The 13,004-nt window shown below is 37.5% G+C and overlaps 2 protein-coding genes across 4 annotated transcripts in view; one reads left to right on the forward strand and one right to left on the reverse strand.

Annotated features, from left to right (window-relative positions):
- Nucleotides 1-13,004, reverse strand: part of rgs7a (regulator of G protein signaling 7a) — a 63,863-nt gene that overhangs the window by 21,259 nt on the left and 29,600 nt on the right. For all 3 annotated transcript variants that reach the window (XM_083544717.1, XM_083544716.1, XM_083544715.1), the window contains one exon: nucleotides 5,872-5,968. In XM_083544717.1, coding sequence (XP_083400843.1) covers nucleotides 5,872-5,968 — 97 coding nt within the window. The remainder of the gene's footprint in view (nucleotides 1-5,871; nucleotides 5,969-13,004) is intronic.
- Nucleotides 1-13,004, forward strand: part of LOC310727771 (up-regulator of cell proliferation-like) — a 189,616-nt gene that overhangs the window by 9,435 nt on the left and 167,177 nt on the right. The window lies entirely within an intron of this gene.

Here is a 13,004-nt window from a genome sequence, read left to right on the forward strand (position 1 = left end):
AAAAAGGAAGAAGGGCATAGGCAAAAAAGGACATGTTTAGATGAATTAATGGGGTATATTAAACTCACATTACAGAGAGAGAGAGAGAGAGAGAGAGAGAGAGAGAGAGAGAGAGAGAGAGAGAGAGAGAGATAAGGAAAGAAAGAAAACACTGGACTAAATTCTCCTGAAATGTCATCCTTCTTTCCCGACTCCTTCAGCAGAGACGCTCTGTCTATCCGTCTCAATCCATCCTTTAATCCCTGATGGAGTGTTAGTTCCATGCACTGCACCTCTTGTGGTTTAAAAGTGCATGTGACCTTGAAACGTCCTTTAACAGCTAAACACAGCTAAATGTGCATCTTCCGATTAGCAGGATACAACTTTCAAGTTATTCAGACTACCCAGAATTCCCTGTTGTGGCCCGAGAGCCGGACCTGTCTCATGCCTTTAACATTATACAGTGTTGCCTGAGGGATAGAAGCACATCACACATTCAATCTAATCTTCCGATTTATAACACAGCTGTGTGTGTGTACACGCGAGTGCAAACATAATAACACCTGCACACACACACACACACACACACACACACACACAGATACAGATAAATAGATACAGATAGTTTCTACAGTATGAATAAATAACAAATACTGTCTAGTATCTGTGTTCTTTTTGATTTCTTGTTTATTCTGTATATTGGGATTATAATTAGAAGCTGTAGGTAAACTTGTGTTATGTTTGGGATCATGAGCTGACCCTCTGATCCGTTCTGCTCTGCTTCCTGGTTTATTATGTCCCTTATATTGTATATCGGCTCCCATTTTTTTTTAATCTCCGGTTAAGATGATGTATTGGACGAGTGCTGGCATTGCTGAGCGTGAGATTAAGGACTAGTCTTTCCTACAGAGGGAACAAGATTAGAACAAAAAAACATTTGGGCTCTCAGCACTCCTGCTCGGTCACCTAGGATAGATACAGCTCTCACTGTCCAATCGCATCCCTGCATTTACAAATCTAATCCGGACCTGACCATTAGGATGTGGAGGGCCAGAGATCTTATTAAAAACTGATAAGGAAAGAGGGTAAGAGAGAGAGAGAGAGAGAGAGAGAGAGAGAGAGAGAGAGAGAGATTAGAATGAAAATGAAATGGGTGTTTTGATGGATAGGGGAACGCCTTCTTGCTTTTCTTTCTAGGAATCGGATAATCTCTATGTCTCTAAGTCTCTCTCCCATTCACTTTCTTTTTCAGCCGCATTTTCTCATTCTCTCTCTCTCTCTTTCTCTCGCTCTCTCTCTTTCTCTCTCTCTCTCTTTCTCTCTCTCTCTCTCTCTCTCTCTCTTTCTCTCTCTCTCTCTCTCTCTCTCTCTTTCTCTCTCTCACACACACTTTATTCTTCCATTCACGATTTGGTATCTCTGTCTCTTCCTCTCTCATTCTTTTTCTTCCTACAATTTGCTCACTCTTTAGCTCACGTTATAGTTCCATTTACAATTCTCTTGCTCTGTCTCTTTCTCATTTACTTTTTTCTACCCACAATTTTCTATTTCTCTCTTACTCATTTTATTCATCCATTCACAACTCTCACTCTTATTATCTCTCTCTTTGCTAACTTTGCTTGTAAAAGGTAATGAGCTAGCTAAATGCGATGTTATCGTTGATGAAAATCTCACTCCTGCCACTCAAACATCCCTCCCCATATTGTTTGATTTAGAAGTTACACTTATATGGGGGAAGTAGTAAATCAGCGGTTATGATATACAGTGGTTTAGATGTACAGTACTTATTTTTGTACTTTTATTTGGACAATCCACATGCACAGCTTTGTGTACAGTTTCACTGTGTTCACTGTTTTTGACAGATACTGTGTATACTGTCTCTTTGTCTTTTGTACTTTGCATTAAATATTGCACATGTGCATATTATGTTGTTGGTTTAGAGTTCTGCGTGGTTCTTTTGCTCCTTTTGCTAATTTATGCTGTCTGATGTAGCACCTTTGTCCTGTGGAAACATTGCTTAAGTTTACTGTGTACTGTAGATGGATGAAATGACACTAGAGACAACTCGAATTGATTTGAATATGTTTGACTTCTGATCGAAAGGTTGTGAGTTCAAATCCCAGCACCACCAAGATGCCACTGCTGGGCCTTTTGGCAAGTCTTTTAACCCATAATTGCTCAGTTGCATAAAATTACAAAATGTAAGTCGCTTTGGATTAAAGTGAAATACTGTAAATAGAACTGTAAACGTTTGTTTGTAAAAAACAATGCAATCTAGTACTTAACTTTCAGGTTGATGGTTTTGCTTTGGTAGTCTCCACAAATACAGATAAAATCAAATGTTTTAGATGTCGGACAAAAGAAGATTTTAGTCTGCTCTTGTACAAGTAAAAGTAAGGATTGGAAAAAAAGAATTATGTGTTGCTGAGCCTGCAGAGGCTGGAGCAACCTTCAGTGGAGTGGACAAGCGCGTGTATGAGTGCTATCATGACATCACCGAGTAACTGCTTTTGGAAAAACGATGATGTCGTCTATGAAATAGATATATGTTGTGGATAAAGAGCCATTAAAAAGGAAAAACTCTGAAGTTAAACAGAACAGATCGAGAAAAATCTGTGGAACAAAACAATACTAAAGGAATAAAAGTCTTACTTTAGTACAGTGCTGTCACAAAGTGAGTGTTCGGGTGAGAACTTTGATAGATGATGGATGCTATTTACTCAGTTCCACTAAAAACAAAAGCAATGTACTTGTTAAAGAATAGTTTCTTGACCTTTAGCATTTCTCTGATTCATCTGAAAGTTTAATAGCTGAAGGGGGTTAACAAAAAACAAGAAAATGCTAAGGAGAAAAGCAAAAACCTCAGTGTAGAAACAAATGACAGCTGATAAAGGTTTTAAATGGATGGTGTGTTTTCTGTTGAGGAAACTAAATTGGTTTTATTTGTGCTTTTCTGGAATTAATTGGTGCAAAAAGAAAGAATATGGGAAGGGGGTCCCCATTTTTGTCATAACACCATAAATGTAAGAGTGGCCATTACCAAAATTTTTAACCGTTTTTCATACCATGTCAGAGGAGTAATACTGCTATTTTTTAGACATTATATTGCTATTTTTAGAAGTTTTATTCTACAATGCAGAAATGCCCGACTGATTAAATGTAATTGCTGGCTGGTTATGTTAATTGTACAAAACTTCATAGGTCTTCATTTGCCTTGTGCAAGAGTCTCATTAAAATGCATGAACTAAGTGATGTTGGGAAGCATTTACATGACAATCAAAGCCAATGTACTTTGATTATCACACACATGATAATGCTTTAGCTCTTTTAAGACTAGACAGATTTTACGTTTTTAGATCATCTTCGTATTTTCCCAGCCATTTTTTTTCTGATCTTAGTATGGTGCAGAAATCAATTAACCATCACAGTGTTTACTGCCATTTAAACACTATTTAATTCAGCAAGGATTTTTGAGATTTTAAAGCAACATCTCTAGCAAACAAACCCAAATTATTGAAAGCCTTGGAGACCAATATAAAGAACTGCAAAAGTTATGAGTCTACTGATATCAAAACTATACAGAGTTTCTTTCAAAAAGAAATAACCAATTAAAAAGTAGATTAGGGGGTAAGGCACAGGGGAACTGATCTGGTCAAGATTACACTCAGGTAGATGCCCCATCCAAATACTGTTCAGTCTGGAGATGGACAAAAAAGATTTATCTATGCTTTACATTCTGAGGCTGGGGCACTTTTTCTAAACCCTGGAGATATGAGAAAGAGTGAAGCTTGTATTGATGAAAATTCATACAGAAGCAAGTTTAGTTCAGGAGGCAGTCAGGAAAGCGTCTTTAATAACATTTCTTTGGTGTCTGATAAAGTGAATGTAGAGATCTCAGGTGTGCTGAGTCTGGAAGAACTGCACTGAGGCAAAGTGTGTAGGAAATTGGCAGCGATCGATGGTCTTCCTGTCGACTTTTACAAATGTTTTTGGAAACAGCTAGAAGAGGATCTGTTGCAGGTGCGTCATAACAGTTCGGCTGAAGGACAGCTACAATTGAGGACAACGTCACTGTTTCTAGGCATAAGCAAACTGGGTGGTCACCCTGGGTGCAACCAGCTGGGGGCACCAGTGAGCACATCATGCCCATTGCTCTTGAATAGTTTATTAACTATAAGATGGCTAGTTTATTAACAAGGTCAGGGTTCTCTAAAGCTATGATAAAAGCATACTTAAAGCTAAAGATAACTTATGCAATTCTTTCAATGTTGAAAGAGGCATCAGATAGAGAGAAAGATGTTCTCTATCTGGAATGTTATATCCTCTAGCAGTAGACCCTCTTCTACAACATAAAAAGAAAATGTTTACACCATATTCACCTACAAAATCATGGTTATGGAATTATCTATCACCCTGTGCTGATGATGTAATCAGCAGACATAACAATGTGCAAGTCTTCTGCAAAGATAAACTGAAAATAAAGTGAAACTATGGCATGACAAGCAAGCCTGTGTGGTTATTCCTCCAATGCCTACTGGCGGAGTTTCAAGATGCCTTGATGGACTTCTTCCGGGGAAAGTTGCACTGTGTGCACAGGCTGAAAAGCAAGACACTGGCCTTTTGTCTGCATTTTCTACAAACAGTTCTCAGTGGCTTAACGACCTCCAGCTGGAAAGCAACAGTATGTGCCATACTGCGCAACAGGACCCCGTGAAGCTGGATACTAGTGGGATGCCAGCATTGTATTAAACTCTCTTTAAAGCTTCTAGGCATCCAGTGAACCTGACAGGAAGTGATGCAGAGAAAGTCTAGAGTCAGATCGTTATGAGTAGTTGCTCAGAAGCTGTCAAAATGTAAGGACATTCTCACAGCTGAGAAAAAGACCACTGCTGTCGGATCACTGAAGACGGCTGGATATGACAAACACCAAGGGCACATTTCAAAGTGTGGTCCTCTTGCCCAAACTGGATGACTGCACCAGTACTTGCTTGGAAGCTGGAAAATCTCTCTCACTGTTACTCTTCTTAATGTTTTAGTGATTCTTTCCATTTTCCATTTCTTCCATTCTCTTTCTCCCTCTGTCATTCATTAGAAGAGTTGAATCTCATTAGCCACATTCTGTTTTCCATACTGAAGCACTCAGCTACTGGTTTGAGCAATATAAGAATCTGAATTATTCTTCTGTTGCTTGTTATTTTGGCCAAACAGCACAGTTATAAAAAAATAAGGGGGTCAATGGAATTGTTTACTAGCAAAATGTTCTTATTGGAAGCTGTATTTTCACATAGTAAGATGTAAGAAAGAAAACACAGGGGGGCATTATCTGAACTGAGGGGTGTTATTTGCTCATTCAGTGTCTCCACTTACTGTTAAAGTCACCCTCAGATGCTAGTTTTTACCTAAACACAACTTTAAATTGTTGTCTGCTGTTATAGCTCATCCTCCTTAACACTTTGATGTGTTGTACATTCTGAGATGTGTTTCTGCTCACCATGGCTTTAATGAGTGCTTATTGAAGCTACCATAGCCTTCCTATCAGCTCGAACCAGTCTGGTCATTCTTCTATGATCTCACCTACAAACAAGGCATTTCCACCCACAGAACTGATTCTCACCGGATGTTTTTCTCATCATTTTGCACAAGAGAGGTTTGTAAAAATCGTAGAAGGGAAAAGTTTTTAATAAATGCTCGAACCAGTCCATCTGCCTCTAACAACCGATATTTGTTCTGAACATTAATCATAGTTGTTGACTTGTAGCGGAATGATTTTATGCATTGTGCTGCTGCCACAGATCTCTAATGTCCACTTGTCAGTCTGTGCGTTAATAAAACATGAGAGATTTGCACTGGCTTTCGTTCAGCCCACCACCTACAGCGTTTCATGAGCCTTACCCGAGAACACACTGGGGATTTTGGAGAGAAAACTCTTCACTGTGCGGATCGGGATGCCGTTCTTCTCATCCTGCATGCGAGCTATCAGGTCTTCCATCTGAGAGAGAGCAGAAGAGAGAGAGAGAGAGAGAGAAAGAGAAAGAATGAGGGAACGAACAAAAGACAGATAGTGAGACTTGTGCTGAAAACAACAAAAGGTGAAATTTTTCCAGTAATGCAGCTCAGCCAATGCAGTGTCTCAGCTAAAATAGACTTAAAATTAGTTCACTTCCTTCTATTCGGTACCCACCCTTTGTTCTATTTTAAATTAATAACCTTGTCATAGTATATTATGTAATATGCAACAAAACATTTTTCATTTAATTCATGCTTATATACACAATAAATTAAATATTTACACTTCAGAATGTAATCCATATACAGTAATTTCTTTGTACTTGTCAGCTGCAGAACTCGAGAAATGTTTTGGCACTCATTGCATATTCTGAACTTGACACCAAATCTTGCGATTATACTTGTTTCTGGCTGCCATTATGACAGTGGCCTCTAGAGGCGAATCAATTACGCCACTTGCTGTTTGTTTTTACGTGAAAGACTGCGCACTGCACGGAGAGTGCTATATTATATTTATTATTTATAATAATAAATAATATAAACTTAACTATATAATTATATTTAATATATTCATAATTCATTTAGCACATTTTAATGATTCAGTACATTTTTTTTCTTTTTTTTGTAATAAAGTGCAATACAATTTTACACAGAGAGTCATGTTTGTTTTTTATCGAGCAATTATTTATTATACAGTACAGTACTTTATTTTACATTTTACATACTTGTTGGGTACTTGTTGGGTCAGTTTCAGCACTTGTCATGAGTTCCGTAACGAATTACCAACAAGTACTTATGTATATATATATATATATATATATATATATATATATATATATATATATATATATATATATATATATATATATATATATATATATATATATATATATATAGTGGAACCCGGTTATGTCGATGTCCTAGGGGGACGCCAAAAAGCATCGAGATAACCGATGATCGAGATAAACGAAAATCAATATGACGGCAATATATTAAGGTGCTTGAAATTTCTTTATGTACATGATGTGCGTTAATAAATGAGAATGTGCATGCACGTGTTTTTGGAGTTTGTTTTTTTTTTTGCTGCGATTTGTTTGATGAAGGCATGCTATAAAAATTTACATGCATGTTTGTTAACTGTCAGGAATCCACCTGCCCTTTGGCGCCCCCTTTCGGCGTGGCAGGTGTTTTCTCGGCCGCTTTCTCTGAAGCTCCCGGCTTCAATCGCGCACGTATGCGCATGCGTATCCCTGTACGTGCCTTCCCACCGGCACTCTCTCAACGGCTGCGCTTTTCTTCCCAAAGCTAAATATATATATATATATATATATATATATATATATATATATATATATATATATATATATATATATATATATATATATATATATATATATATAAAACATGGCCATGGTTTACTATTATTGAAACAATACATAATCAAAGAATATTTGTTTTTGATGTAAATTGGTTTATTAAAAGTAGACATTTCAAGATTTTTATACACATATTGTCTGTGAGGCAGGTATTCACTGAGATTCAGGTTGTTTTATTTATGTGTTTGTGAAAAGAGATGAAAGAGAGGGCAGAGAGCACCCCTTATCTGTTTTCTTTATTTTACAGAAGCACAGTGTTTTGTTGTTATTATGACTGTATACACATAAAAGTAGACCCTTTCCAGATTCGAATGATGCATTCCTCTTATCTCTATTATCAAAAAAGACAGTAATTTAGGCTCGTTTCTGCCTTATGAGGAAAAAAATGACACCAAAAGTGCTGGCGCATTTGTTGACCCCAGAGGGTTAATTATTGGATGTGTGCACCACAGCGTTTTTTTTGTTTTGCTTGTTTTGAGACTTGAGATCAATAAAACCTGCACATCAGTAAAACAAATTTTTGTGATTAAAAATAATTATTTGGATTAAATTTTTTTTATAGCCGAGTAAAGAAAGGACATCGTGAATAAATGTGTTGATTTTAATTTGGCCTTTTTTATTTTTATACTTTTTATGAAAATAGTCAAACAGAAATGTGCACTACATTAATAAAATTAGTGTTGTTAAAATGAATTTCGTTAGATAGATAGACAAAGTATATCAACATTTTTACCTAAAAACTATTTTTGTAAAATCCTGTAAAAATTCCTGTAAATGTTTAACAAAAAATAAGTTCCTATCCGGGAGAGTGGTGGCTCCAGCGGTTAAGGCGCTGGGTTGCCGATCGGAAGGTCGGGGGTTCGAGCCCCGGTATCGCCAAGCTGCCATTCTTGGGCCCTTGAGCAAGGCCCTTAACCCTCTATGCTCCAGGGGTCCCTTACGAGGGAAATATCAAGGTCCGTGACGTTGGGCCGCCTTCCAGTGGGCTCACCACCTGCAGGAGGGACCGTAAGGGACGGTGCTGTGAGGATTGGGCAGCAGTCGAAGGCGGGGGCCTACTTAGACTGCTGCCCCCGCGACCCGAATTACGGATAAGCGGGAGAAAATGAATGAATGAATGAATGAAAGTTCCTATCCAAATAAATACATAAATAAAACAACCAATTATCCATCTGTAGCCTTGGGCTCTTTGGTCATAATGAAAGTTTTGATGAAAGAACATCGAAGACACTCCAAGACACTTAGATAGAACAATATAAGCAGACAAAAAAATTACTAAAATGCTAAACCAGATTGTACACTGAACTCATTTCGTACAAATTCACACTAATCCATAATATCGCTGCTTCCCCTCTGAGAAAATTTGTCACACTAAATTCAGATAGACTTAATAGAGCCACACGGTCGACAGTCAGAGGAGAGTGCAGCGTTCCAAGATGCAGAACCACTTATGGGCAACATTCGTTCTTTTATAAAGCAGCGAGCCTTTGGAACACTCTTCTAAATGAAATTATTTCATGTACAAACCATAGCACATTTACACTCCTGACCAAACAGTGGCTATTACATAACAAAGCAAACTTGTAAGCACTGAATGACTGTGATATGAACAAAGTAGATTGTGAGTGAGTGAATGCTAGATTCATGAAGTGGAGAGTGTTTTATTGATGTGAGTGAAGTAAAGTTTTTCTTGTATAACTTCTGTATATCATGAAGTGGAGAGTGTTTTTAATGATGTGAGTGAAAAAATGCTTCCATGTATGATACTGTATGTATTTCATGACCTTTTGTAAATGTAACATCTGTCTAGAGACTGCAGGTGGAAATTAGCATTTTTTTTTTTTTTTTGCTATAACCTGCTACATGACATCTCTTCTTTCTTAGACTAATGTTTTCTGTGCATTGTCCCTGATTAAATAAACTCATTCATTCATTCATTCATTCACACTTATACATATATCATCTACATTAACAAACAAACCCATGTTGACACTCACACGACCAAAGGAATTCACACTTATCCTAATACAGTTCACGATTCTATTTTCACCTGCATCTTACAATGCAGTAGAGGTCAAGGACGCCTGCCTTTAAAAAGAAATGAGAGAAAATGTGCAATGTCTATTTTTTTCCCTTCCCTGATTCTGTTCCAGAGGGACACGTCAACACGGACCAGTGTGTCAGCGCAGGCTGGCAAACACCACCATGACACATAATTCAGTCAGGATACTGCGCCACTCAAAACAGCCCAAAACAATTTGCATACCACCTCCGCTTCTGCCATTCCTCCTTGGCTCAGTAGAGAGAGAGGGAATGAGACAAGGTGAGACAATGGATAGAGACTGAACTACAGCATATTTCAGGGAAAGTATTAGTAATAAGGTTTGCAAAATACAACGTGACCCGTGCAGTATTTTTGTAAAAGGCCAGTACAAAAAGCTTGCTAGAAATTCAGTTACTGTATGTGGCACTGTATTTAACAGAATTGTTGGTTTGGGTGATGTGAACCAGTATATGCAGCGGATTGGACGGATTATCTAATTGTACAGTATTTGGCACAAACTAAAAGACACACACAAACATTTTCTACGTCGCTTGCTGGTCTGATGGTTAAACATGTTAGAGGTAATTGAAGCCAATGAGAGCACTCTGGAGTCTTCACCCTGGCAGTGTGCTAATGGATGTCTCATTAAGGGAGAGAGAGGGAGAGAGAGAAAGAGAGATTGAAAGTGGATGTGATAGACAAATATGTTTCAGCAACGAGAAACAAAGCAGAATATGGAGGTAAAACTATATTTGTGGAGTCATTGCCAGATAAATAGAAAAATATTTTTGTAAATATAAAAGAAAAAAGAAAAAAAGGTCACAACTGGATGGATAGATGTAGTGGTGGATGAAGTACACAAACCATTTAGCTGAGTTCAATTACAAATAAATATTCCAGTGATAGTAAAAGTGCTCCCTTTAAACATACTTTTTTAGTAAAAGCGCAAAAGTATTTGCCTTCAAATGTACTTAAGTATCCAAAGTACTATGATTTATTATGGCTGTAATGTCCCAATTCAAATTTTTGTCACAAGACTAGAAAAGACTCTAATGTTACTCTTATAACATCAATCTATTAATAGAATGATATTATGGAATCAAGCACTGATTAATATCTATCTATATATATCTAAAAAAAAAAAAACACAAATAAGGACACGGTGCTGTGGCAAGTTCGAGTCAGGAGATTCTTCCATCATTTTTTCCTCTCTAAATGTTCTGCTTGCTGTTGATCTGATGCTGAACTGTGTGTTCGTGCTAAGTAGATGCCACCAAGCAGCAATCAAAACAAGTTCAAAACAGAGCGTGTGCTCTACCCTGATTGGTAGTTTGCTGTGTGTTTGACTAGTAAAGTTTTTTCCACTCATAAATAAAAAGGAATGACTGATTTCTCAAATTTGTGGTTAAGTAAAAATTATTTGACTTTAAAATTTGAAGTTAAAGTAAAAGTCTCCCCAAATAGAAATACTTCAGTAAAGTATAGATATGTGAAATAGCTAATTAAGTACAGTAACAAATTACATTTACTTTGCAAATGTCCAAGTCAAGTTTATTTCTATAGCGCTTTTCACAACAGACATCGTTTCAAAGCAGCTTTACAGAATTTTTTGTTAAGGTGAACGATGTGTATTTACCCCTGATGATCAGCCATGGTGACTGTGGCAAGGAGAAACTCCTTTAGATGTTATGAGGAAGAAACCTTGAGAGGAACCAGACTCAAAAGGGGAATCCATCCTCATTTGGGTTATTTCAAGAGTGTGATTATAAATCTTTACACAATACAACTTGGCAACTGTCCACAGAGATGGATGGATGGATGGATGGATGGATGGATGGATGGATGGATGGATGGATGGATGGATGGATGGATGGATGGATGGATGGATGGATGGAAAGAATATGTTAGCTCACATTAGCCATTTCCTGACCCACTCCATAACTGTGATCTGTAAATGACTACTTTCAAAATGATGAAATAAGGCACTTATACTATATTCATAATTTCTAATTTGAATAATTTAAGGCAGTAGATGAGTAGTTGGCTACTAGCTCTGAATAAGTGACAGAGCTGTATAGAAGAAGTAAGTAGTGTTTACACCTGTATGTGGCAGTCTCTTTATGTGGGCTCTCCTTTTCAGTAGGTTGCCAGACAAAATTAAGAGATGGAGTGGACGGTATTTGCCCCTTGTTTCTTTGAGCTAGGCTAAAATTTGGCCAAGCAATGGGACATAAAGACTCTAGGACTTTGGTACAGTCGGGTTTGTTTTTGTTTTGTGTTCTTGTGTGCACCGAGTCCCATATAAACCTGATAAAAAGTGACTGGTTAGAAAAAAAAACTTAATTTTACTTTCTGCCTTCTGCATTCTTGTTACCAACAGGATCAACACACTAACCTTGTTCTGACCTTTTGGTGAACTGCTCATCATAAGTATTTCAACCCTCTGCATGAATACCCTTATCATCAAACGCCTTTGTTCTTGGGTAAATGCAGTGTAGGCGATTCTCAGCAAGAGAAAAGTACTGCACTTGTCTGGATACTTGTCTGAATGCACACCACAGCCAACAGATACTCATCAAAAGTGGACCACTCAGCTCTGTAATCGCAATCAAGACCAAAAACTGCTCAAACACTTCCCACCAGATAAACTCTTCAAGAAAAAATCTGAGGCAAAGAGCAAATCATGTCAAAGGTCAGCTCTTTTGAGCAGTTTCAGTTGCTAAGGTACCACACATTTTTGATGGATGAATCGGGGATGACGTGGAGAAAGCCTTCGAAACCTGAATGAAAGTGAAAGCCTTGACGAGAGCTCTCTTCACATGCCAGTAAATGTAAAATTAGTCGAAGTGGTGCTTCAGAAATAGAAGCAGGGTATCTGTTCAGACTTGTGGACACTTCAGGAGCACGTCACTACAGCTGATTAAGACAGCAAAAGAGTGGGAGAGGTTTTTCTCGCTGCCTGAGAGTTGATATGATGCATAAAAAAGAACAAGGTGTAACTGGAAATGAATCAGTGCCTTGATGAATGGAATGGTATTTCTGTTACCAGAAATAGCACCGTATTCTCAATGAGAAGGTTTGCTATTTAAAGGAGATGGTACTTGGATTACAAAAAGGCTGATCTGAGCTAGTATTGTTGCAGGATTTGAGATGTGAGAAACTATTGAAACTTGCTGGCCGAACAATTATCTTACCCAAAAATGCTAGCAATATAAGTAAAAGAATGGTATGTGCTGGACGTCTCTGAAGTACGCAAGCAAATGCGTATTAGCAAGCAAATTTTAATAAAGATCCAAGGTTCTACCGTATATAAATCATCGGAAACTGAACTTTTGTTATGTTTTCTTATAAACGTTTTTAAATGACAGATGTGTGCATAATTCTGGTTGATTTTGGTGCTTTGATATTAGATTTGATGTATCAGTAAAACAAATGTTTAGTGACTAAAAGTTATTTTTCGCTGGAGTTTATAAATAAAGTACAATAGCAGTGCTAAACATATATATATATATATACTGTATATGTTTAGCACTGCTATTGAAATTCAGTCAAATGATCCTGGACAAACTCTTTACCTTCCAAATCATGTGATATTTCCA

This window comes from Silurus aristotelis (genome assembly GCF_946808225.1).
Source record: "Silurus aristotelis genome assembly, chromosome: 6".
Classification (NCBI taxonomy): Eukaryota; Metazoa; Chordata; class Actinopteri; order Siluriformes; family Siluridae; genus Silurus; species Silurus aristotelis.